Source organism: Drosophila rhopaloa, unplaced genomic scaffold (assembly GCF_018152115.1).
Source record: "Drosophila rhopaloa isolate 14029-0021.01 unplaced genomic scaffold, ASM1815211v1 contig_2, whole genome shotgun sequence".
Taxonomy (NCBI): domain Eukaryota; kingdom Metazoa; phylum Arthropoda; class Insecta; order Diptera; family Drosophilidae; genus Drosophila; species Drosophila rhopaloa.
In genome coordinates, this window is record NW_025335083.1 from 11,073,019 (window position 1) to 11,096,509 (window position 23,491).

Genomic DNA, 23,491 nt, shown 5'->3' on the forward strand with positions numbered 1-23,491 from the left:
ATCCTTCTTTTTAATATGATATAACTTATAGCTATTTATCCCAGAATTTTAGCTATTTTTTGCCAATCGATAGTTGGCTGGACTGGCGGCGGATTGCGCATCTGACTGCAGCTCACCACTCTGGTCACACTGGCCCTACGAACAACTTAACAAGAGCAGCAGGAAAATCGAACAACTTTCTTTTTCCCCTGCAGTGTGTGTGTGGATGCAAAAATACAAAGTGCGCAAAATAGCTTAAATCAGCTAATCGATTCGACTCGAACGTGGATTAATTGGCCAGCGGCACCGACGCCCCAATCACCGCCAGTCGCCCCCGCAAAAAAATTGCCAAAAACACCTACGCGCAGGCAATTAAGACCGTGTAATTGGTTGTGTGTGCGTGTGCCCGCGAGTGTGTGTGTGTGTAGTGCTGCTGGGCAGTAAACATTTTCTGGTGAAAATCCGGGGAAAATGAAGAAAATCCTGTCCAAGTTCGAGCGCAATGAGAACTCGCGACTGGAGAACCCGCCCAACAGCAGCAGCTCGTCATCCTCGAACGAAAAGAACAGCTTTGTGGGCAAGGTCTTTACAGTGGGACGCGTCACGGTCACCGTGGAGGATGTCCTGGCAGAAGGTATACCATTTAGACTCCTATCTATTTCCCCTATCTCCCAACACGTTGCTCGGCGATTATGCTTATCACCGGGCTGATTTACAGGTGGGCAGTTGCCTACATGCCCTCTTTCGTTTCTCCCCTTGCCAGATTAGATAAAAAACCCGGTTATTTACAAATGGGGGCGTACACAAACCGCTGAAGATCATTAAAATCAGCTGCGTATCCCCTTAATTGGGGCGCCACTTGTCGCATTTCTGATTACACTTACGGTGGAAATTACCTAACTCATACACCCCCAATATCTGCAAAAAACAAGAACTTTCAAAATATATGTATTATTTGCAAATCTCAGTAATTTTTTGAGTTCATAACTTAAAGCTAATTAAGATTAAATGTTCTCTTATCTGTAGGATTCCCTTAACAAAATCAAAAAAGGGTTTCAATTATCATTACAAAAGTAACACAATATATTTAAATGAGACAAACACTCTAAAACGTTTTTAACTAAACCAAAACGCCTACAACTTAGAATTATGTATGGTACACATGTTGGTTTGAGTTAAAGAATCCCGACTGTACAAACAGAGTCACAGTTCTGGTTGGTTTTTCCATTGAATACCCATAGAATTCCCGTAGCTACTACACATGGCCACAAATCAATTGAATCAATTATGTTAATTTAGCCAATGAAGCGGCAAGACCAACACTCAACCGCCTTCATCTGCCGACTGTCTCCCAGTTTTCCGTTTTCCACCTTTCGCCGAGCTAAATGGCAAAGTTCGCCCCTAAGGAGGAAATTGGCCGGGCTTTGTCCTTGTCCTTGAAATGTGGAGTGCGCAATATCCTGCAGTGCAAGTGCCTCCTCCTTGGCTTGGCACAAACACCCGCCATCTAACATTTGATCATCACACGATTGCTCACACAATGCCTTCCATTCCATTTGCTACCTTCCTTTTTTTTTTTTACTTTTTATACTCGTACTTTTGGCAAGCGGACTCGATTCGTAATGTTATTTTGCGCTGCGCTGGCGCCGCTGTCAGACAGTCAGCTGTTGTCAGGTATACCCTGGAGTTGCGCTGGGCAAAGAGCGTACCGAACTGTTCCTCATTTTCTTGAAGTCTTCTTAATAATTTTAGGGGGCCTTGAATGTGAAAAGTATGTACCTTTTCCTCGGAAAAACAATAAATGTAAATTCAAGTAATAATAAATCTAAATTTTTCAAAAGGCAATAAAAAATGTCTGACGAGGAAAAAATATATTTAATTTGATTTTATAATCCAAATTTCTTAGTTAAAAAACTATCTGGATAAAATCTTTTTAATTTAATATATTTAATATATTAAAAAGGTAGTTGAAACTTGGTTTTAATAATATCGTTAAATTATTTATGTGAGGTTCTTTTATTAAAAGCTCTTTTGTGGCTGTGGACTTTAAATTAATTAAAATGTTGTTAGTGATTACGCTTGTTTTAAATTCCAACCAAATGAATACCTACTGCTTAAATTGCTGGGTATTTCTACAGTTAAACAGAGCTTAATCACCTTAAATTTACCTGCTTTCTTTGGCTTAACTTTTGAGCACCCAACAAGACAGCGACAGTAACAACAACTATTGCAAATGACTAAGCGTCAAACGGTTAACGAATGGAGCTTTCCCCTGCACCCCACCTTAACCCCTTAGTGCCCACATTGCACTTGGCTCCACTTTTTCTACCCTCGATTGCGTTTCAAATTGCCTTCTCAAGTTTTCTCGCTTCGCTACAATTGTGCATTGTAATTTTCATACTATTATTACTAGATGTCGTCGTTTACTTTTTGCCAAAGTTGATTTGTTGCTGTTGGCTGGCAACCTTCAGCATTGATTAACATTTGACGCCATAATTTCACAAACTCGAGCAAAAATGGTTGCATTCGTTTGTCTGCTATACATTTCTCTCTAGTTTGTACACAGCCAATAATTTATCTTATTTATGGCATATTGTTGTACATTTTAGTTCAAATGATGTATTAGAAAAATAATTTTTTTATGTTATAAATATTTTTCTGTAAATTTACAAATGAATTAGGAAAAATATGTTGTTAATCCACAATTTAGTTGATACTTTTTCTCAGTGCCCATGCTCCCTATCTCTTTCTCCCACCCCCTTGATCTTCCCCCGTTGAGTATTGTTATTGTCGCATGTTATTGTTGTTATTTCTGTACGTGACCTTCAATAGTTTATTTTATATTGCGTTGCCTTTTTATCGTACATTTTGAAGTGGCGCAAAGCGACAGGTGGAGAGGGTCTGAATGTGGGCTGTTCTACTTGAATTCTATTTGCAATAAAATGAAATAAACCTCATGCAAATCGCCTGTTAGGCAAAACATTTGTAAAACGTTCCATGGCCAGACAGTAACTGCTATCGCTCGAATTAAGATACCCTGTAGTTTGAGTTCCTCTAAGTGCATGTTTACACTCCGCATGAGAATGTGGATTATGTAAAAGAATGAATTGGATTCAGATCACGTATTTATCGCAAACTTATATACAGAAAAATATTTTAAAATTTCGAATGGAAAATGGTCTTTCAAACACCAAACTGTGTCCCTTCGATTAAGATCAGATTTACAGCATTTTATAAAGGTTTAATTTTTAGTCTTAATTCCCAGCTAAACAAAATTTAAGAAATTTTTAATTTTTTACTGGTATTAATAGTAACTACAGGGTATTCATCGGTTTGTGTTCTCCTCCATTTTATTCCCCTCATTCATTTGAGCTTTGCTGCTTTACAGCTGACAGCTGTTATGGATGTCTAGTCCGTCAACTTACCCCCACTAATGCTCTGTTTTTCTCTTCACCCATTCCCCCGACACTCACGCAGGTGGCTTCGCCATGGTTTTTTTGGCCAGGGGAAACGGTGGAGGCAGTTCCTCGGCGACCAAGTACGCCCTGAAGCGAATGTACGTCAACAATGAGCACGATCTGAATGTAGCCAAGCGCGAAATACAGATTGCGGTGAGTAAATAAATCAGGACAAACAAACCTAATCTAATAGAACAATCACTTTCACTCCCCCAGAGCAACCTGAGTGGGCACAAGAACATCATTGGTTACGTGGACTCGAGCATCACGCCTACCGGGAACGGGGTGTGCGAAGTGCTCCTCCTGATGCCCTACTGCAAGCATCACATGCTGGCCATGATGAATGCAAGGTAAACAAAATAAATCAATAAAAAAAAGTTAAAATAGTCCTGAAAGTCAAATATAATGTAATAATATTCTCTCACAGATTACACGTTGGCTTCACGGAGCCCGAGGTGCTCAACATCTTCTGTGATATTGCCGAGGCGGTCTCCCGATTGCACTACTGTCAGACCCCGATTATTCACCGCGACCTGAAGGTGGAGAACATCCTGCAGACGGACTCTGGCAACTTTGTTCTCTGCGACTTTGGATCGTCGACGGCCAAGACGCTGAATCCTCAGCAGCACGGAGTCACCGCGGTGCAGGAGGAGATCCAAAAGTACACCACATTATCTTACCGGGCCCCTGAGATGATCGATCTGTATGGAGGAAAGAGCATCACCACCAAGGCAGACATCTGGGCACTTGGTTGTATGCTTTATAAGCTGTGTTTCTTTTCGTTGCCTTTTGGGGAGAGCACACTTGCCATCCAGAACGGGCAGTTCTCCATTCCAGACACCTCGAAGTATTCGAAGGGCATGCACCAACTGATAAAATATATGTTGGATACGGATCTGGAGCGGAGGCCGAACATTTGGCAGGTCTGTGAGGTGGCCTTTCGGTTGGCCGGCAAGGATAATCCTGTTCAGAATCTTCATGTAAGTGTGGCTAAATGCAGGGCCAATTAATACTTAAAAACGGTTAATATATATATTTTATTTTAATACAGAAAACTCCCATTCCAAACTTCGACCTTCTGTTGGTGCCCCCTTTTGAATCGGAGGCTAAGAGGATCAGTGCTGCTGCTTCAAAAGCAGCTAAAGCCCAAAATGTGTCGGTTGTGGAGGCGGGGACCAGCGTAGCTCCTCGGTCGCGGCCCAAAGGCTCCTCTTCGGTACATGGAGGAAATCCCTTGGGTCTTGGTTTGCCCCCCAGCCCCTCTCCAAGGCAGAATATTACCTCTCCGCAGCCTCAACCTCAACCTGTGGTGGAGCAGTTCCAGGCCAACTTCCCAACTATGCCACCAGCAGTTCCCCCCTCTTCTCTGGCCGTTACTCCAGCAGCTCCCGCTGCTAGTAATCTCTTCGAGACAAGTGGCTATCCAGATCCCTTCAATGAGCCAGACTCGGCCGTAATTCCAGCTGAATTCATACCAGCAGCAGAAGAGCCCAATAAGGAGGAGCTGCCACAGGATTTGACAGTTGCTGGTGGCACGCCAACAAAGAATATGCTGACGCCTCCGAAGCCCAGCGGTGGTGGTGGTCATAGACGAAATGTTAGCGACACCTCGGCCTTCAATAAGTAAGTGAAATAAAGGAAAAAATATCACCTAAAATCAAGAATACACATTTTTTTTGAGTAATTTAAGTTCTTAAATGTTTTTGCATATTCTTGAATTGAAATAGTACGTTTCTATAAAAAGTGAATGATTTTTTTTTAAAAAAAGGTTAATTTAAATCAAGACATTTTACAATAACTGATTAAGGTCTAAACAGTTTTATTAAATCTTTAAATAGCACAATACAATATGGCTTTTAGGACTCACAATTTTATTGAACAATTTAAAGCTTAATTAACTAAAGAAATATTCTTGATTTTAGACTTATTTTAATGGCATAATCCGGCACGACCTGTATGTGTTATGTGTTTTGTTCTTTTCTTGCTCTTTCACTCACTCTCTGCTTTTCTCTTTCTGTGTGTTCCACATCATTAAGAGCTACAAGTGACCAGGATGAGGCCGATGAGCCGCGGAGTCAATAGAAACTTTGTAGCCTTAAGATCTGTAACCTTTCCCGACTTTACTTTCCTTGCTTTGCATGCTCTTTTCCCTTTTAATTTTAATTTTCCCTTCATTCACTGATCATCTACTCATCCTTTTATTTTCTTGCGCTCCAGAACTTTTGCCAATGAGACAAGTCAGTTTCTGGCCCCATTTAACAATAACTTGTCTGCAATGGGAGATGGACCTCAGACTTTGGCCAGTGCTGCCTCAAATCCTGGGATATATGCATCTGCAACGGCCAATTCTGCCGTATCCATAAGTGAATTAATGAAACCGGCACAAACGGCGGTGGAGAAGCGAGTGGAGGCCTGGAACCCGTTTGAAGAGGAGCAGCCTTTCAGCCAGATGACCGAGGATCACATCTTCGAGGCAGAGTTCGACAAGATTCGCCAAAGAGGCAGTCAAGGAAGTAAGTTGAGAAATGGGCTATTTAATTTAAAAAGTAATAATTTTAAAGCTTTTGGGAAAGTAGGATTTATTTTTTTCTAGTCCAGTTTTTTTAATTCATGATTACTTTTGCAGGTATCACAGCCAAATCGGCTTCCACAACTTCCACGCTAACGCCCACGGAGCAGAATCCCTCGGCGGCTGTGGCACCCATTTCAGCTGCTCCTCCTGTGGGTCCAGGTGCAGTGCCTCATCCTCCGATTACCGCCGCTGTGTCACCGCATCCTCCGCACGTTTCGGAGGATCCATTCGGATCGGCGCCATTCAGTTTGCCACCCGGACTGCGCGAGAAGGCGAGCTCGCTGCGCAAAACCGGAGGTAAAGCATGAAATTCTACCTTAACCGTTTGCAATGCCAGAATACGTTTAGTTTTCCGATTGTTGCTTTTGTTCGCTCTCAATCTCGATGCAGAAAGTGAAAGTGATTTGAACGTAGACGTAGACGTAGTCTAAAAACTTCCTAGTAACGCTCAGCTCAACTCAGCAGAAAGCCGGCAAGGCGATCTCCTCCATCTAAGGAGCCGCTTCCAGACAGCATCGGCAGACGCCGAAAAATCCGATCAGTTCCAGCTATAGATTATCCGTATACTAGCCCCTGCTCAATCGAAAGATTAAGCGTGCCATATACATAACTGGGTGGAAGATCCCGCGACGTAGCCTTCTTAAGTGCAATCAATCAATTTGTAAATACCCCAAAGCACCCACTAATCAACCCAAAAATAATCCAAAGAAACTGTCTTTCTTTCTTATATTTTTTTTCACCGAGTTAAATTTCGACAATTTTACAAGTCAGAATTATAAGCAACCTATTAAACCAACAAAAAGATAAAAAATTATTTAATAAAACACTATTCAATGGAAGCTTTATGAGCTTACTTTCAAAAATAATATTATATACAAATTATAAATATTTAAAATGTTAGACATTGTCAATCAACTTTTTTTAAACAATTATTATATAAAGTCAAATTTGAGAATATTTTTTCCATAGTCTATATTTTTAAAAGGTTTTTGTGTGTTTTATACAAATTTTTTATGTTTTTTATCTTTAATGGAAATTAATTATACATATTACCCGTTCGCACCACCCTCTCCCCTTTCCCTTTAACAAACTCCAGTCTAAGCGCTTCTAACAAAATAATTCTTCTTGGTGCTGGTACTACGCTAGAAACAAATAAAAAAAAAACAAAAATAAAATTATAAAAACATCTAGCTTTTATGTAAATTTAGTCCCTAACAGTAATAAATTAGCGGTTGTGGTTCGATAACTAACCAATCAAAAGAACAAAATTTCAATTATTTTTATTGTACAATTCATTGGTTTATTTGCAAATGTATCTACTCTGTGTGTAATTGTAAATTTAGCTAACTAAGAGAAAACCTAGAACTATTTATTCATGTTGTTGGCGTAGAGTGTGAAGCAATTAAATTCTAACTAGCGTATACATTTTTGGCAATAATTTGCATATCAAAGTTATTACTTACTATTCATGTGTTAAAAACGTGCAATTCTAAAGATTTATGCTAATGAGATTATTATGGATCTGTAGATTCCATTACCGCTTAAAATGACAGCAAACTCGATTAAGGTTCTTATCTTCTAATTGTTTTATATTTTACGCTTTCGATAAAGTTCGTATCAAGCTGCGATCTCTGCGGATGTGGCAGCAGTCGAACAAACAAAAGTAACCCAATCAATTGTTAATAGACACCACGAGAGTCCAATCAAAGCAAGACAATACACGTAAAGTCCGAGATACATAGTCTAAGAATGTTTTCCAAATTGTCCAAATTGTTCTCTCTCACACACAGACACACCAATTGAAATGTTCAATTAGCTATAACTACTGCTCTTGTTAATACTGTACATAAGTTAAATCGATGGGAGTGGACACCTTGAGGCGTTAAACCAAAGAGCTAAAATTTAGTATTTAGAGTACCCAAGATGAGCAACAGATAAAGCGCAATGAAAGCAACAAAAGTCAGGTAACCAAGACACATACAAGCAAATTATCAGATGACAACAAATACAGATTATATCTATATATACATAAAGCACTATATATTTATACAAACCAGTTAAGAAAGGGCGTTAGCTTAAGTTCAGCCACAAGAATTGTATGAGATTTAAACAAAAACTGAAGCAAAACTGCAATAAACTCTATATTATGTTTCAAAACCAAACTGAAAATTCACAAAATGTAAATCAAACTAACTAAATGTGTGGGTAATATATTTAATAAATAATTGGATTTCCAGGCATGCACAGCCCCAATTAAATAAAGTTAATCTTTAAATTTATTAAAATCTATCGGTATAATAATATTTCTAAAATTACCGTATTTTTTTCTAGTTTTTTTCTTAATTTTTTATCTGTGGTCTAAATGAAAGCCCAAAACGTTGAGTACCAAAAATTTAAAACATTTTAATTTAAAATGCTCAGATCAACATTTAATAAAAAAAAATATATACAAATTTCAATTGAACTGTGCATTCCTTAAAATCTACACATAATTCCACGAACTAACTTTTGGATCAACATTATAATGTATTCCAGCTTTTATCGTCGCCTTCGTCATTGAACTAACGAAATTATTACGTATACGTCACGTTGAGCATAAAGCATACATAAATCACTCAGTAACTCATTATATTCCAGGGGATCATCCACATGCTCTCACACATTCCATTCATAATTAGTTGTAGAACAAACTGCCGCTAACCCGTAAACCCGTAATCTCATTACCTTACTGCATAAAAGTCCTTCGCTCTCGTCCACAGCGAAATTCATCGGCGTTTCCTCTGGTGGATCAGGAGGTAGCGTGTCCACGCCCATCGGCTTGGTAACAGGAGGAGCCAACACCGCCACCTCATCCAACTCATCCAAGTGGCTCCTCTCTCCTACTTTGGAGGTTTCCAGCGAGGAGAAGACCTCGCTTATCAGCAAACTGAAAACCGATTCAGAAGGTGGCATTCCAGGAGGTGTTGGCGGATCTGGGGAAGGTGTCTCTGGCTATGTTAAGCTCCCACTAGACGACCGGAACAAGTACGAGAAGCTGCGCAGCAAGGATCAGCCCACTTCCGATGACTCCGATTCCGAAGGTTCCGAGTTCTTTCAACAAGATAGTGATGAAGGAGGTGGCGGCATCTTCAAGCAGATGCAGCTGGTGACCAGCAATTTGCCGGAAACCATTCATAAGATCCAACAGGTGGCATATCACAAGGTGGATAAGACAGCACATCTTCCAATTGTGAAAAAACTTCGCGACAAGACTAAGAAACCCACAACAGCTGCCCATCAGGCGGCCCAACAGCTGAATCTCATGGCTGCCGCAGTGGCTGCCCAGGCTGAAGAAGCTGCCAAGGCGGCAGAATCGGACGGGGATTCCATAGGATCTGCCAGTGATCTGCGAGCAGAGGACGATGACCTGTTCGACGAGAATCCACGCCAGACGCAGGCCAAGCTACGTCGTCCTTTGCCAACGGAAATGGATGGAATTAGCGAGTCGGTGAAGACCTGCAGCAGTTCTGCTTATCATGCTGAATGTGAAAGCGTGACCACCCATGAAGATGATGTGCGGAGTAGGGTGGTGGTTAAAGTGCGGATGAGGAAGAAGGACAGGAGTCTCGTGGCCAGTAATGGAGATCCAAGTGTCCCATCCGAGGAGCTAAGTCCCACCTCCAGCGATCTTCTGCACAAGTTTGGCGATCGTCCGCTGCTGCTGGATGATGAATTGGACTATGGTTCTGGAGAAAGCAAGAGCAGTACTGAATCTCCACTGGCGGCACCACTACCAACTAATACAGAGACCCTCGAGTCAGAGGAAGATGTGTTTGCCCTGGCTCCATTTAAGTTACCCGTGGGAATCCCTCCCAAAAGGAAGAGTAAACCCAAGGCTAAGCCGAAACCCTCGGAACCCGAAATGTGGACTTCTACACCAGTTAAGGCTGCAGGAGCTGGAGATCCCGCAACTAACTTTGCCAACTTTCCAGCCCAGCTGACGCCTACAAATCAAACGGGAAATTCCCCGCAGCTAGATGAGTTCAATGAACCAATTTTCAATCCCTTCCAGGGGAACTCACAGCAGCCGGAACAGGTGGAAAATAATCAATGCGATCTGTTCGGCTTGGAGCCGTTTCCCCAGGTAATTCGAACCATCGAACAGAACCCGCAGCACCACCAGATCCACCACTTTCCCAGCCACAACAACAACAATAACAATGTGATCAAAGTGCCCGCCTCCGTGTCTGTCTCTCTTCCTGCCTCCGTTCCCGTGTCCGTTTCTGTCAATGTGTCTGCCCCACAACTGGTGACCATAAATCACTCGATTATTATCAACAAAACGCCGGAGCCACCGATGAACTATAATAATAATAATAACCAGATGGTCAAGTCGAGTGGCACCAGCAGTGTCTATGTGAATGTGCCGTCTTACTCCAGCATTAGCACCAGCTCCTGCTCCATTAACCAGCCACAATCCTCACCAGCAGCAGTAATTCCAACTCCGGCACCTGTTCCAGTTCCTGCCCCCGTTTCCGTAACAGTTCCAGCTCCAATTCCAGCTGCCGCCACCCATCTTCGACCATTGCTGCCCATTGCCGATAATGCTTATGTGCAAATCTCCCAAGATCGCTGCTCCGACTTCACACCGGACGACGAGGAGGAGCCCGTGGTGCTGCGTGATGCCGATGTGGTGGCAGACGGAATCAGTATACCAGCCCCTGGGAAGGTCAAGAAGGAGAAGTCCCATCTGGCTGTGAGGGTTCTGCCCGGTAAGCTCACCCAAAAGGTGAAGGGACACTCGTACAAAAAAGTAACCGCTGCCGCCCTGGGATCCACCACTTCCCTCAGTTCTGGCAGCAAGCAGAAGCACCAGCGATTGCAGTACCAATCCCACGACGATGACGACGACGAACCGGATCAGGATGAGAATCGAGGAGCAGGTGGCAGTCGCAATTTCCAATCGAACACCATTCAGAATTCGGCCAAAACCGGCTTCAGCAACATGAGCTTTGAGGACTTTCCCTCGGACCAGGAAATGGATCGTCTGTCCAGAACCATTCCTTTCGAAGTGGTTAGAAACGAAAAAATGTTAATCGAGGCGGAGAAGAAGTTCGGCTCCCTCAAAAGGCGCAACAATCTGTTCTCGTAAATGAAAAGTAGGGAAAAAAAACTATCATGGAGACCTGAGACTGAGTGTTTCAAATTATTTTGGCATTTCGTTTATGCTTTTCTCCGTTCCGACTTTTGTGTCGTTCCAATATCAAAAATCTGTATTTTTTGAGCCTAGTATTTATTCGCGTGTAGCAATGTTTAAAAGTGGTTAATATTACACTACTACACATATTATACACACAACAAGAACAATACCTATAACTGTTATTTAGTGCAAAACTGTAAACTAGATTTAGAAGCGAAAAATGTTTTAGAATTTATACAATGCGTAAGCCTACCAAAGTTACATTTATGTTGTGGCATTTTTCAGCTTGAAATATTCCCCGAATTATTTATTTATACAAAAATATGTGATTATATACCCAATATTAACCCCGAAACAATTTATTACTTAAACCAATTGCATTCACTAACACCAAGGTATTTAAGGATTAATTATTCTATTTGTATCGATTAACATACAAGTCTATGTTAGTACACCATTTGTTTTGCATATGTATTATCTTGATTATATAAAATATGCCTATTGTATTTATATTTTAATCCAGTGTTTTCATTGGTATTCTTGGGATACAACAAGAAGGTTTAGATATTAAAGTTAATTACATTTTTTTTAAACATTTTTTGAAAAATCTATATATATTTTTTAAATTATTAATGTACAGTTTTATAGCCACGACTGTTAGCGGGCAGTGTGTCAGCTGTAGGATTGTTTCTTGTCGAAAGATAACGAGAAGACATCTGTTGCTTATTCAAAAATACATATACTTTTGCGGTTAAGTACCTTATACATTCCTCCATTTCTCCTCGCCAACCGGTTGTTGCTATTTTAGTAATTTTGTGACAATAATGTCATTGAATTTTTACACACATACAGTATGAACTCAACATAAATCAATTGTTACCTAAACATTCTCATTGTTTTACTATTTGTTTAGAAGAACTTTGTTTTAAAATTTTTTTCATTGGTATTTCAATTGGATTTTGTGATAAAGTTTAGTTTCAATTCAATTGTAAATGTATATTTGAATTCCTTATTGCAAATTCTGCAGTTCCATGGTCCAGAGGTATTGTATAAAGCTGAGATTTTCTTCCAAAATCTTTAAAATATTTCTAAAAAAATTATTTCCATCGAGTGTTCACTGTAGACAGCTAGCTTGTGTAAACAAGGAACAGCTGAGCTGTGTGGAAGTGTAAGTGAGTTTTGTATTGTGAAAACTCATACAAGATAAGCGGAAAAAGTTGCCAACCCAAGCAAAAAAGTCCGACAAAAATAATAAAATTCCAAGTCGACAAAACTCATAATCTCACGTATCTGTCAGATACACAACAAAGTCGTATCGTTGGGAAAATTTTGCAGTAGAGCGAATCACGTAGACCAGAGAAGCCATGGAGGAGAACCACAACCGGAGCACCGAGGGAATTCTGGTCAAGTGCGGAGGATTCTCATCGCAATTGGCTAGGAATGTCACCGAAAAAGTGGATGGAGATCCATTGTGGGGATCTCGATTTGATGCCACCAATCCGGAGGCTGTAATTCAAACTCATCTGGACTTTCTGCGCAATGGAGCGGATATCATTTTAACCAACACGTATCAGTCCAGTGTGGAGGGTTTCGTCAAGTACCTGGGTGTTACCGAAGATCGCGGTATAGAACTGATCCAAAAGAGTGTCCAGCTGGCCAAGGAGGCCAAGGAACAGTACCTAGCTGAAACCGGATCAGGACCGGACTCGCCTCTGCCACTGATTTTGGGCTCAATTGGTCCCTATGGCGCATATCTCCACGACGGATCCGAGTATTCCGGCAGCTACGCAGACAAGATGACCAAGGAGCAGCTGAAGGCGTGGCACAGGACCAGAATCAATATATGTTTGGCAGCCGGAGTCGATGGACTGGCCCTGGAAACATTGCCCTGCCAGTTGGAAGCGGAGGCAGTCACCGAATTCGTACTGGACAACTGCGCAAATACCAAATTTTGGGTATCCTTTCAGTGCAAGGTTAGTAATTGTATTCCAAAACAAAATCAGAGATATAAAATATTTTATTTGGAAACAAGAAATATAAAAATAAAAGAATAACAATTTCAATTGTTATTAAATTTAGTTTTTAAATTTATATATTTTATTGAAACAAATATATAAATTTAGTAACAAATTTAGAGTTAGTTTTTAATGGATACTTACTATTCTCCGTAAAACAAGATCCAATAAAATAGTATATTTTGTAATTTCAGGATGAAAAGCACCTGGCGAGTGGTGAATCCTTTGCGGAGGCGGCACTCTCCGTGTGGCGGTTGGTGCAGAGCCGCAAGGCGGAGAGCAGGCTCTTTGGGATTGGGGTCAATTGTGTGAACCCACTATTTGTGACCCAGTTGCTGTTATCACTCACCAAGGCCGCAGGATCGGATCGTATACCCCTGGTGGTCTACAGCAACCGTGGAGAGATCTATGATGCGGATCAAGAAGAGTGGACCGGGAGCGGCGAGGAAGTGGTCAGATTTGTGCCCGAGTGGATCGAACTGGGAGCGCGCATCATTGGCGGCTGTTGCCGGGTCTATCCGACGGATGTGTTGGCGATCCGCAAGTACATCGATAGCCTCAACATAAAGCCGTAATCGGTTGAGCACTCCGAGCACTGATAGCTGCCTTGTCGTTAATGCGAAAGCGGTTTTGTTGGACTAGACCTAGACCTATTTAGTTTGCTAAATACATACAAATATTTGTGTACTAAACGTACCCAGATCAGATGGGCTGCCTAATCAGCAGAGAGTGGAAAAAAGCGTGGACGGCTGGGAGACAAAAACAGATTAAACGGGCGGACCAAAGGTAAACAAGTGGGCTGGGTGCAGGGGACAGGGAACTGGGAACTGGGTCTGGCGGTGACCGTCACCCAGCGACCGTTTTCGCAAACCTAGCTCAATTTAAGTCGAAATCCAAATCTGCAAAATCTCTGATTCAACTTTTACATAGCAAAGTGCATTTTCCTTTTTGAAATAAAATTGATTTTGTACTTAATCTTTATATTTTATCGCCGACATAGAATTTGAATCAATAAATCTTGTTAAAAATGATATATATAATAACCTTTTGCACATAAGCTCTAAATGTTTAATAAATAAGTCTTAAATATTTGAAAGAATTTATGTATTTTTGTAAGTAAGAAATAAATTACAACATTTTCAATAATGTCACTTTCTCGTCCCCAATTTATTTATTGATTTTGCTAGTACAACAACAATTGAAAATCGGTCGAACAATTTAATAATTATAAAACATATTTGTTTGATAAAATAACATAAGTTTGGTCAGTTGTTTTTAGATATTCTTAAAACATAGCTTAATATATTTTCAAAAGCAGTAATTTAATCGGTTTCCTCAGATACATAACCTACTTTGTATACCCCTTATCTTAAAAACTGTAGAATGTCGTTTTAATTCAGGTAAACAATATATTTTGTACCATACCGTAATTTAAAACTGCTGAGTTTTCCTAATATTTCCTTGACCGATTTCTCAATTTCATGTTAAGATTCTAGTTTGCAATCTGGCTGAGAAAGCTTACATATGTACATAAACTCAAATAGTTTGGTAGCACAATACGCTTTTTCAATGCGATTTCGGAGTGCCAAACCTTAAAAAGAAGATAAGGTTAAACATTTTAACTAGAACATTGCCATTAGTTAAGAGTTTTCAGTAAAATAACAATGAAAACTTTTTCCGAAACAGAAATTTAAACCAACGTAAAAGACTTAACATGGCATTGAGAAATCGGCCAAATGTGTTTTTGTTTGCTTACCTAAAGTGATCCTTAACTGTTTTTGTTTATTCAATTATTTAATTTATTTATAATCTTCTGCTATTGGAAGCACTCGGTGTTACCCTCTGAGGAAGACAGAGTCAACAACCAAGTACATCTGCGAGTGGTGGTCCAAGTGGGCTTCTAGGGGTTATCGACGCCGATGTAGCCCAGCTGCCGAGCAGCATATGTATGCCGAGTACCATCGTTCGGAGACCTGGACCACGCACTCCGACGATCCAACGATCTGACGATTTCATCAGCCTTGTGGAGGAGGCGCTGACAACCCGGACAATCCAATCTGGCTGGCCAGCGTCTGGCAGCTGTGTACCCGCCTTATCACCCACAAAGTAACACTTGGTGGGGGCACTCTCGTGTTTGTGTTTGCCGTTTTGTTTTGTTATAAATTTTATTTATTAATTTCGCCCTGATAAGCCGCACAGCTGAGTGGCTAGCCAGAAGGTATAAAAGCCCCTCGACGCGTTGTAAAACACTTAAACGTTCGACGAGCACCCAGTGCGACAGATCATATCTAAAAGTCTGAGAGATCTACAAAAAAAAACAAAAAGCTTGATAACCAGCCAACGTCTAATAAAATTGTTATTGAGTTTAGCGATTTACAAGATCTATAAATAAGCTTCCAAGGTGAGTGCGGGAAAATGTCGTGTGTTTGTTGGCTGTCTACGTGCCAGATTCCCTAACAAAGAGTGTTTAAATTCGTGAAAGAGTCCTAATTTTATGATCAGAATCCTTTAATATTTTAAAACCCATAAAACAATAAAAGAATCGATGTAAATAAAAATTACAATTTATGTAATTTTCAATACCTTAAATATGTTGTTATTACTTTACTTAAATAGATGAAAACTATATGAAAACTATATAAACTTAAGTTTAAATGGTTAAATTTAGTTGTGTCAGAGAAAAAATAATTTAAATCAAAATCATATCAGTTGTCTTTGAAAATATATTGCTTTTGTTCAAATTGATTGATATTCTTAATTTAAAAATATATAAAAAGTGTATTTCAGATGTAATGATGTAAACAATTTAAAAATATTAATATAAACTTGAGTTTAAAATATTTTCTTCTAACTTGAAATTTTTTATCTGTGCAGTTCTTTCAAGAGAAAACCTACATTTTTATGTTTAAATATTGAAAATCGAATGCAATTTATACAAATTGACTAATATTCTTACTTTCAAAATGTATATTTTGTACTATTTTAATACTTTTTTTTTATTTCTTTAAAATTATAATGCAAAAATATATTAAAAGCTTATCTGATAAAAAATGTGTATCCAAATATGACTAATACATAAACTAGAGTATTTCGAACTTGGCTTATCGTATTTAGTCCTACTTTCTAGAAAGAACTTCTTGAGTTGTCAGTGCACTTGGTTTCCGTTGTGCCAAGTTCGTTGAACTAGAAAGTGGGCGATAAGTTTGGATGAACCAATTACTCGCAGTAAACAACTGTGCCAAAGCCAGCACTCGATGCAACATTGTTGCTGCTGCCGATCAATCCGCATTTAATGGGCAATCTGCCAGATGTCGGCGCTCATATAACAAATATGTGCATTTTAATTATCTCCTATTCCGCTGACGTAGGAAAATGTAACTAATAAATAATTTGGTTTGGTCGCTCCCCTTTCAGTAACCTTGTAATTGTAATCATGGGACTGACGCGCGTGCTGGTGAAGGATGGCGGCTTCGGCACCCAGATGACCGTCCATGTGGGCAACTCCGTGGATGGGGATCCGCTGTGGAGTGCCCGGTTCAATGCCACCAATCCGGCGGCCATTATCAGCACCCATCTGGATTTTCTGCAGAGTGAGCACCTGGTTGCTAGGAGCAATTAGCAGCAGACTAACTGAATTTTCCCCCTGACAACAACAGATGGAGCCGATATTATCCTGACCAACACCTATCAGTCCAGTGTCGAGGGTTACATGGAGTATCTGGAGCTGGACGAGGAGCAGAGCATCGAGCTGATAAGGAACACGGTCCGTTTGGCACACATTGCCAAGGAGCGCTATCTCACCGAGTGCTATCAGGCCCAGCTGGCGGTTCCGGAAGGTAAGTGCAGATCCTGCTGGATCTACCATATCCATTATCTTTTGGCACGTGCTGGATTAATTGATATTTTAGTAGCATAATGGTAGCAGTAAGGTTGTTAAGACTTTGGTGGTTCATTTGCCAAAAATATTTTAATTAATGTAGGAATAATATTTTTATTTTACTTGCTATTGTTTTTTTTACTATTTTAAACAATATTTTTTCTTTATTTCCGTTTTTGATCTTTTATTGGTGTATGGCTAGCACTCTATTTTGCTTATTTTTCAAAAACCCAAAGAAGTCATTTTTAAAATATATTCTCCATCATGTTGTTCAAATGCCTTAGTTTATTTTAATTTATTTAAAGTTACTATACCTTTTTTTGTATAGTGGTAATACTTCTTATAATATATTTAGATATCAACAAGTTCTGGTTCGATTATGTTATATACAAATAAAATATTAATGAATTTTTTTAACTTTAACTCTTCAGCAAATGAATACAGATCGCATGAATATTATTATTATTATTTACATTTTTTTTTTCTTCAAATAATTTTTTATGTAATTGAGAAAAATGTAAGACTAAAATTATATTTTATTTCCAGGTTACCCATTGGTCATCGCGTCTATTGGACCGTATGGCGCCCATCTGCACGATGGATCCGAATACACCGGCAGCTATGCCGACTATGTGCCCGCCAAGGAGATTACGGATTGGCATCGCGTGCGGATTGAAGCCTGCTTGGAGGCCGGCGTGGATGCACTGGCCATCGAGACGATTCCCTGCCAAATGGAGGCGGAGGCTCTGGTGGAGATGCTGTGCGATGATTATCCGGACGTTAAGTTCTGGGTGGCCTTCCAGTGCAAGGACGAGAACACATTGGCGCATGGCGAGACCTTTGCGGATGCGGCGAATGCCATTTGGGACTTGTTGGCGGAGCGAAATGCCCAGGATAAATGTCTGGCCATCGGTGTTAACTGTGTGCATCCCAAATTCGTGACTCCGCTGTTCAAGAGTTTGAATGGAGAGCGCGAAGTGGATGAGCAGATTCCCCTGGTCGTGTACCCAAACAGTGGTGAAGTCTACGACGTGGTCAACGGCTGGCAGGGAAGGGAGCACTGTGTTCCCCTCGCCAATTACGTCCCAGAGTGGGCGCAACTGGGGGCCAAGGTCATCGGCGGGTGCTGTCGAACCTATGCGCGGGATATCCGCCACATTGGAGAAGCCATTCGCAACTGGAACAAACTGAAGAAGCTCTCCTAAGTGTTAGCAAAAAGAACTGGGTATCTCAGTAACTTCAAACTGAACAAAATTCATTTCGAATTTGTCTTGTAAATATGCGTAATTAGTTATTAAGACTTAAAACTTAATTAAATAAAGACATGTTTAAAAAAATATCGCTCTTCTTAGCTTATTACTTACTTCCAACTTGTTAAAGTTACTTTCATGTGGTAATTTATGATTGAAGCAGTCTGAAAGTAACTTTAACAAATTGAAAACTATCTGTAAAGTTAAAACATTAAATGTGAAAAAGATTACCTAGTTTGCTAGTTTTTTTTAGTTAAGAGTTGGTATTTTGTTCTTGATATTTTAACAACTTTTAAATGTTAAATATTTTGCAAACTCTTGTTATTTTCTTTTGCAGTTTGTTTTTAGCTTAGTATTTAAACTTGAAAGTTGGATACGGTTTTTATGTTTATGATCGATGAATAAATACGTTATTTAATTCGAAAAATATCGATTTCTAGCGCCAGCAATAAAGCGAACAATCGATATCGCTGCAAGTTGCCAGTCACAACGAAGGAGACAGTTTAAACATCGATAGAGGCTTCATTTAACAGGGCCTTTGGGTATTATCGATAGTGTTATCGATGCATTGACAGCTCTAGTTTGCCTGAAATCGAATCAACGCCGAACGAGTGACAGCCAAAAAAAAACAGCCAGCTGTGAAAATTAGCAAAAAGTTATAGATAATTTAGTAATTTAACCGAACAGGCTACTTTAACAGACACACAATGTTGATCAAAGTAAAGGTGAGTGGCGTCAGGTTATATTCGCAACAAGTAGCATGATGACGAATTGCGGCGCCCGGGCCAAGCGTCACTTTAAACAACAACAAAAGCGAGGAATATTAAAGTGTATATTTTATGGCCCCAAAATAATATTAATGTTAATATGTATTATATTTCCAAAAGACCCTGACCGGCAAGGAAATAGAAATCGACATTGAGCCTACGGACAAGGTGGATCGTATCAAGGAGCGCGTAGAGGAAAAGGAGGGCATTCCGCCGCAACAACAGCGTCTTATTTTCTCCGGCAAGCAAATGTGAGTTTTTCAGGGACTTAACCTTGAATTTCAACTAATTTCAAATGTAATCCTCTTTAGGAACGATGACAAAACCGCGGCCGACTACAAGGTGCAAGGTGGGTCTGTACTCCATTTGGTCCTGGCTCTGCGAGGAGGTGATTCCATCCTGATAAATTGTCTATAACTAATGCCGGAACTTATTTAAACAGACTGTTTTAAATTGGAGAACACTCATTTAAAATGCATTCAAATATATTAAGCTTGAGAAGCATCGGATTAAAGTATAATACATAAAACTATTAAAGCTATATTCGCTTAGAGAAAAGTAAGGCAAAAGTGAACAAATCAGATTCGGATAAGCGATTTAAATTAAACAAAAGTAAAACGAAAGGCTTCAATGAATCACTTTTGAAATAATATTCAAAATTTAAAACGAAATGCAGACAGATTTAAAGATTACGCACGGCAATGATGATTCATGTTTCGTAAAGTATATAAAAATGCATTTATTTTGTATCAGTGGCAGTTTGTATGTTCAGTTCTGTTTAACAAAACGTCCGACTAGCAGGTGATTCTTTGGCGTGCACTGCTCGGGCTTCAGGCGCGTGAGGATCACTTGGTAGCCCGCCTCCTCCGCCTGCAGCTGGCGGTCGGTGTCTACCACGGCCATGCAGTGGAGTCCCTGAAGCGTGGTCTCCGGCTTGCAGTTGGTGGTGCCCATCTCGTGCGCCTGATCCGCCGAATGGGCAATGTACAGGTAGTCCTTTGTTTCCAATACCCCTTGAAATGCTTTACTCAGCGGATACGAAATGTGCGGCATAGGTTGCAGGGATCCATAGCAGCAGGGACAGCAAACAAAGTGTGCCTTTGCTCTGCGACACTGCTGTAAAACAATATCCGTTGCAGTTCCACAGGCGTGCAGAGAGGCACCGATTTCGAATCCTCCCACAAAGTAATCGATATTGCATTGGTAGAAGACACAGTTGTTTAAGCCCAATTCGACAGTCCTCTTTTGAGCTTGGAGCAGGGAAAAAGCTTTGTTTTCCATCACAATAATGGTGCACTTTGGCAGTTTGAGGGCCAGGAGGATGGCCAAGTGGCCTGTGCCGCTGCAGAAGTCTACTATGCGATCGCCAGGTTGAGCCAAGGACACAACCGCATTGGCCATGTTCTCCAGCTGCTGTCGCTTGCGTTCGAGTCGCTCCTTTGGCAGTGCTGAACTCTCTGCATGTGTGGGCTCAATTTGTTCCCAGTCGATGAGCTGCTGTCCGTAAGTGTGCTCCGAGTCCGAGTTGAATTGCAGCTGTAACGAGGCCAGTTTTCCCAGGGCCGCATCCACCTCTAACTGACTAGTGTAGATGCGATTTCGCGGTTTGTATCGCTTGGGATCAGCCTTGTAAAGACTAGTTGCCTCGCAGTCGGGAATTCCAAGGTCGCCGGGCGGGGTCCTCACTGCCTGTGGCACATATAGCTCCTTCAGTATCCTCGCACACTTGCCATCGAAGGCATCAATCTGAAATGGGTAACTTTTTTGGTATCACGGTGCAGGTAGTCGGGTATTTAAAGGTAAATATAGGAAATTTTAACGTTTGTAGAAAACGTACTTTATTGGTTTATTTACTAACCTCACTAAACCAAGTACTGGTGAGTGGAAAATGGGGCAGCATCTGCCCGCAATGTTGGAAGACGATCCTTAACAGGGGATACAAGATGAGATCGGCAATGGTGAAGCTAATTCCCTCGGCGAATCGGTGCTCTATAAGCAGATCCTCCTTGGGCGTAGTACACTTAATCTGTACTCGCTCTTTTCTCTTGACTTTGCCGCCATTCTCTGTCTGATTGGCCTGTTCTCTGGCCTGCTTGTAGATGTTGTGCATTCTCACCGGTTCATTCATATGTTGCTCGAATCTTACTACTTCTGGGGGCACCGAGTCAAGAATTTGACCGTTGTGAATATTACTCACAACGTCAACCACATCCACCTCACAGAACCTAGTCCAAATCGAAGCTTCTGATGGAGCCAGGAGGCAGCTGCCCTTGAAGCCCAACAGTTTCTTTAGTTCCTCATTCGGTTGCCTGGCAATTAGCTCTCTGAAATCAAAGATTAATGATGTATTCTCGATTTGAAATTTTTTTTTTAAATTACTGCTTGTAAACTAATTAAACTATACATGTTTATAATTAGAAGACAGGTAATGGAACTACCTATAAAATATATAAACAAATAGTTGATCAAGTTAACAGGACATTAGATTCAAATCTTGAAAGCTTTCTGTGAGTAAAATTGTCTGTAAATAAAATCATAATTTTTGGATTAAACAATTTGTAACATATTAACTAACCTGCAAACAGCACAAGATCCTGCTATATAGGTATTTCCATCCTTTTCGTAGATGGGAAGTTTCAAATCCCGAATAGCGGGCAGGGATGCGGCCTCCCTGCACGTTATGTGCTGATCCGTGAGCTCCTTTCGCAGCTGGGAGCTCCTTAAAGCTATTTTACCGCCCTCAATCTTGGTGGTAAATTGGTATGGGTTAATAAGCATTCTTCTATTTATTGTATAAATCAAACCTTGGTAGAAACGAAGTTCACCCGCACATTTTTTGGATCGTCTAGGAATTGATAAGTAAACAAGGCCAAAAACGATGATACACTTGTGTAGATGGTGGTCTCCTTTTGAGTACTTATTTCGATCTCCAGGTACAACTGATCCATTTCATTAACAAATTGGGAACTAAACAAAAACCAAAAATAAAATAAACGAGCGAGGAAATAATAACCAGCTGGGGGCCAAACAAAAGAAAGAAGGGGGTTTGGCATTCACCTGTCTGCGATACAGTGCGATAGTCATTTATGTTATCGATTGTTAAGCAGCACATGTGCAGATGTGCGCGCTATTTGAATTTAAAATGTTGATTAACAACTGCATGCTCTAGAAAATGTAAAGAATGCTCAAAAATATATGAATTTTAAAAAATCAAATCAACAATTTCAGAATAATAGGGAACAATCAAAAAATGTCCTTTATTAAACTCAAATGGCTTAAAATTAAGTATCGTAAACGTTAATGTTTTATCAATGCTTGTATACAAGGGGAAGCAATTTTAAAACAAATTTTGTTCCAAAATAAGAACCAAAGTGTTTATAATATAAACTTTATATACATATTTTAAAATCCCTATCGTGGTTTCTGCAATCCTTTTCGAGGTACCAAAGACTCGTTCTGGTCCGCCTTTTTGACCGTCCCCTTTTTTTGGTTTCTGCCATTTCCACTCTTGTTCTACCCAACTCCCCCCTTTTGCCTTGTCTTCATGGCTGGTGGCTAAAAATAAAGAAGTTCTTGTTGCCGCCGTTCTTCTGGCTCAGCAAAAAGGGCAACATAATTCTTGCCATACACTTCCTTTGCAAATGGTCTTACGCCTTTTGGTAACACGTTCATTTTTCAATTTACAATAAATGTGATTTAATGTCATTTAAATCAATAAAAAGTAAAATATTTTATTTAACTGGTTAAAAAAACAGTAGTAATCTTGATCCATTACAGTTATGACGGTGGATTAAAAATATTTTAAAATGTTGGTTTAAAGTATGCTGTGTTAAATAAAACAATTTTAAGTAAGTGAATCTCTCTAGAAATTTAAAACAGATAGGTAAAGGGCATACTGAATTAAAGTTGGGAATTTAGGAATGGTAAAATTAAAGTGTATCAACCACCTCATTTCGAGTAACGATGGGCTCAAGGAATGGGCATTGGGGAATGGGCATAATGGTAAATTGGGAGAATGGGGAATGGTGGAGGGGAACCGACTGAATGTTGGACGTTCCATTTACCTGCTGCAACTTGCTGCGTGCCTGCTGCAATTTCTAATCGAAACGAAACCTTCTACCCTAATGATGGCCTCGGGAAATAACCTTGGCCCTTTGTTAGCTGAAAAATCGGAGTTTTGCCGGCCGAGATAATCGTTTTTAGAGGGAGCAACGTGGTGGTAACATGCAACATGCTGCAGTATGAGATCGCTGGGTTTTGAATACTGCGCGCCTGCTTGAAGTTGTTCCGTTAAAATCTGTGCTCTAGGGCAGAGGCCACAAAATGTTGCACAAACATCCAGGGGAGCAACATAAAAGGGCCATCAGTACCAGTCGTCTCCCTCGCACTCGCCC

The 23,491-nt window shown here is 40.3% G+C and overlaps 5 protein-coding genes across 6 annotated transcripts; 4 read left to right on the forward strand and 1 right to left on the reverse strand.

The window, feature by feature from the left end:
• The first annotated feature begins 133 nt into the window (after positions 1–133).
• LOC108037314 (AP2-associated protein kinase 1) lies at positions 134–11,706 on the forward strand. Of its 2 annotated transcripts, none has more exons than XM_044459633.1 (8): positions 134–613; positions 3,457–3,590; positions 3,654–3,787; positions 3,865–4,417; positions 4,489–5,060; positions 5,655–5,950; positions 6,064–6,306; positions 8,769–11,706. In XM_044459633.1, exons 1-8 carry the CDS (start codon positions 451–453, stop codon positions 11,138–11,140), a joined length of 4,467 nt encoding a protein of 1,488 aa, XP_044315568.1. In that variant the 5' UTR covers positions 134–450; the 3' UTR covers positions 11,141–11,706. The 2 variants fall into 2 exon arrangements, with proteins under 2 accessions (XP_044315568.1, XP_044315569.1); XM_044459634.1 differs by lacking the exon at positions 8,769–11,706 and adding an exon at positions 6,400–6,929.
• A 647-nt stretch (positions 11,707–12,353) lies between these two features.
• Positions 12,354–14,354, forward strand: LOC108040459 (selenocysteine methyltransferase). The gene is made up of 2 exons (XM_044460117.1): positions 12,354–13,161; positions 13,398–14,354. Exons 1-2 carry the CDS (start codon positions 12,553–12,555, stop codon positions 13,776–13,778), a joined length of 990 nt encoding a protein of 329 aa, XP_044316052.1. The 5' UTR covers positions 12,354–12,552; the 3' UTR covers positions 13,779–14,354.
• Positions 14,355–15,443: 1,089 nt separating this feature from the next.
• On the forward strand, positions 15,444–18,427 carry LOC108040464 (homocysteine S-methyltransferase). Its single transcript, XM_017117946.2, has 4 exons — positions 15,444–15,604; positions 16,618–16,793; positions 16,860–17,039; positions 17,627–18,427. The coding sequence occupies exons 2-4, from the start codon at positions 16,637–16,639 to the stop codon at positions 18,283–18,285; spliced, it is 996 nt and encodes a 331-aa protein (XP_016973435.2). The 5' UTR covers positions 15,444–15,604; positions 16,618–16,636; the 3' UTR covers positions 18,286–18,427.
• Positions 18,428–18,898: 471 nt separating this feature from the next.
• Positions 18,899–19,638, forward strand: LOC108040463 (NEDD8). Its single transcript, XM_017117945.2, has 3 exons — positions 18,899–19,055; positions 19,218–19,348; positions 19,409–19,638. The coding sequence occupies exons 1-3, from the start codon at positions 19,038–19,040 to the stop codon at positions 19,512–19,514; spliced, it is 255 nt and encodes an 84-aa protein (XP_016973434.1). The 5' UTR covers positions 18,899–19,037; the 3' UTR covers positions 19,515–19,638.
• A 196-nt stretch (positions 19,639–19,834) lies between these two features.
• LOC108040462 (glutathione S-transferase C-terminal domain-containing protein homolog) lies at positions 19,835–22,120 on the reverse strand. Its single transcript, XM_017117944.2, has 4 exons — positions 21,902–22,120; positions 21,673–21,842; positions 20,956–21,421; positions 19,835–20,843 (listed from the first exon to the last, which is right to left on the reverse strand). Exons 1-4 carry the CDS (start codon positions 22,043–22,045, stop codon positions 19,866–19,868), a joined length of 1,758 nt encoding a protein of 585 aa, XP_016973433.2. The 5' UTR covers positions 22,046–22,120; the 3' UTR covers positions 19,835–19,865.
• Between the last annotated feature and the right edge of the window lie 1,371 nt (positions 22,121–23,491).

Excerpts from the sequence above, each read along its gene's own strand:
- LOC108040459 (XM_044460117.1), top strand. The coding sequence starts at position 12,553 with ATGGAGGAGAACCACAACCGGAGCACCGAGGGAATTCTGGTCAAGTGC. Across the intron at positions 13,162-13,397 it reads GGGTATCCTTTCAGTGCAAG|GATGAAAAGCACCTGGCGAG; the intron begins GTTAGTAATTGT and ends TTGTAATTTCAG.
- LOC108040462 (XM_017117944.2), bottom strand. The coding sequence starts at position 22,045 with ATGGATCAGTTGTACCTGGAGATCGAAATAAGTACTCAAAAGGAGACC. Across the intron at positions 21,843-21,901 it reads TGAACTTCGTTTCTACCAAG|ATTGAGGGCGGTAAAATAGC; the intron begins GTTTGATTTATA and ends TTTACCACCAAG. Across the intron at positions 21,422-21,672 it reads GGATCTTGTGCTGTTTGCAG|AGAGCTAATTGCCAGGCAAC; the intron begins GTTAGTTAATAT and ends CTTTGATTTCAG.
- LOC108037314 (XM_044459633.1), top strand. The coding sequence starts at position 451 with ATGAAGAAAATCCTGTCCAAGTTCGAGCGCAATGAGAACTCGCGACTG. Across the intron at positions 5,061-5,654 it reads GACACCTCGGCCTTCAATAA|AACTTTTGCCAATGAGACAA; the intron begins GTAAGTGAAATA and ends CTTGCGCTCCAG. Across the intron at positions 5,951-6,063 it reads CCAAAGAGGCAGTCAAGGAA|GTATCACAGCCAAATCGGCT; the intron begins GTAAGTTGAGAA and ends TTACTTTTGCAG.
- LOC108040464 (XM_017117946.2), top strand. The coding sequence starts at position 16,637 with ATGGGACTGACGCGCGTGCTGGTGAAGGATGGCGGCTTCGGCACCCAG. Across the intron at positions 16,794-16,859 it reads CCATCTGGATTTTCTGCAGA|ATGGAGCCGATATTATCCTG; the intron begins GTGAGCACCTGG and ends TGACAACAACAG. Across the intron at positions 17,040-17,626 it reads CCAGCTGGCGGTTCCGGAAG|GTTACCCATTGGTCATCGCG; the intron begins GTAAGTGCAGAT and ends TTTTATTTCCAG.
- LOC108040463 (XM_017117945.2), top strand. Across the intron at positions 19,349-19,408 it reads ATTTTCTCCGGCAAGCAAAT|GAACGATGACAAAACCGCGG; the intron begins GTGAGTTTTTCA and ends AATCCTCTTTAG.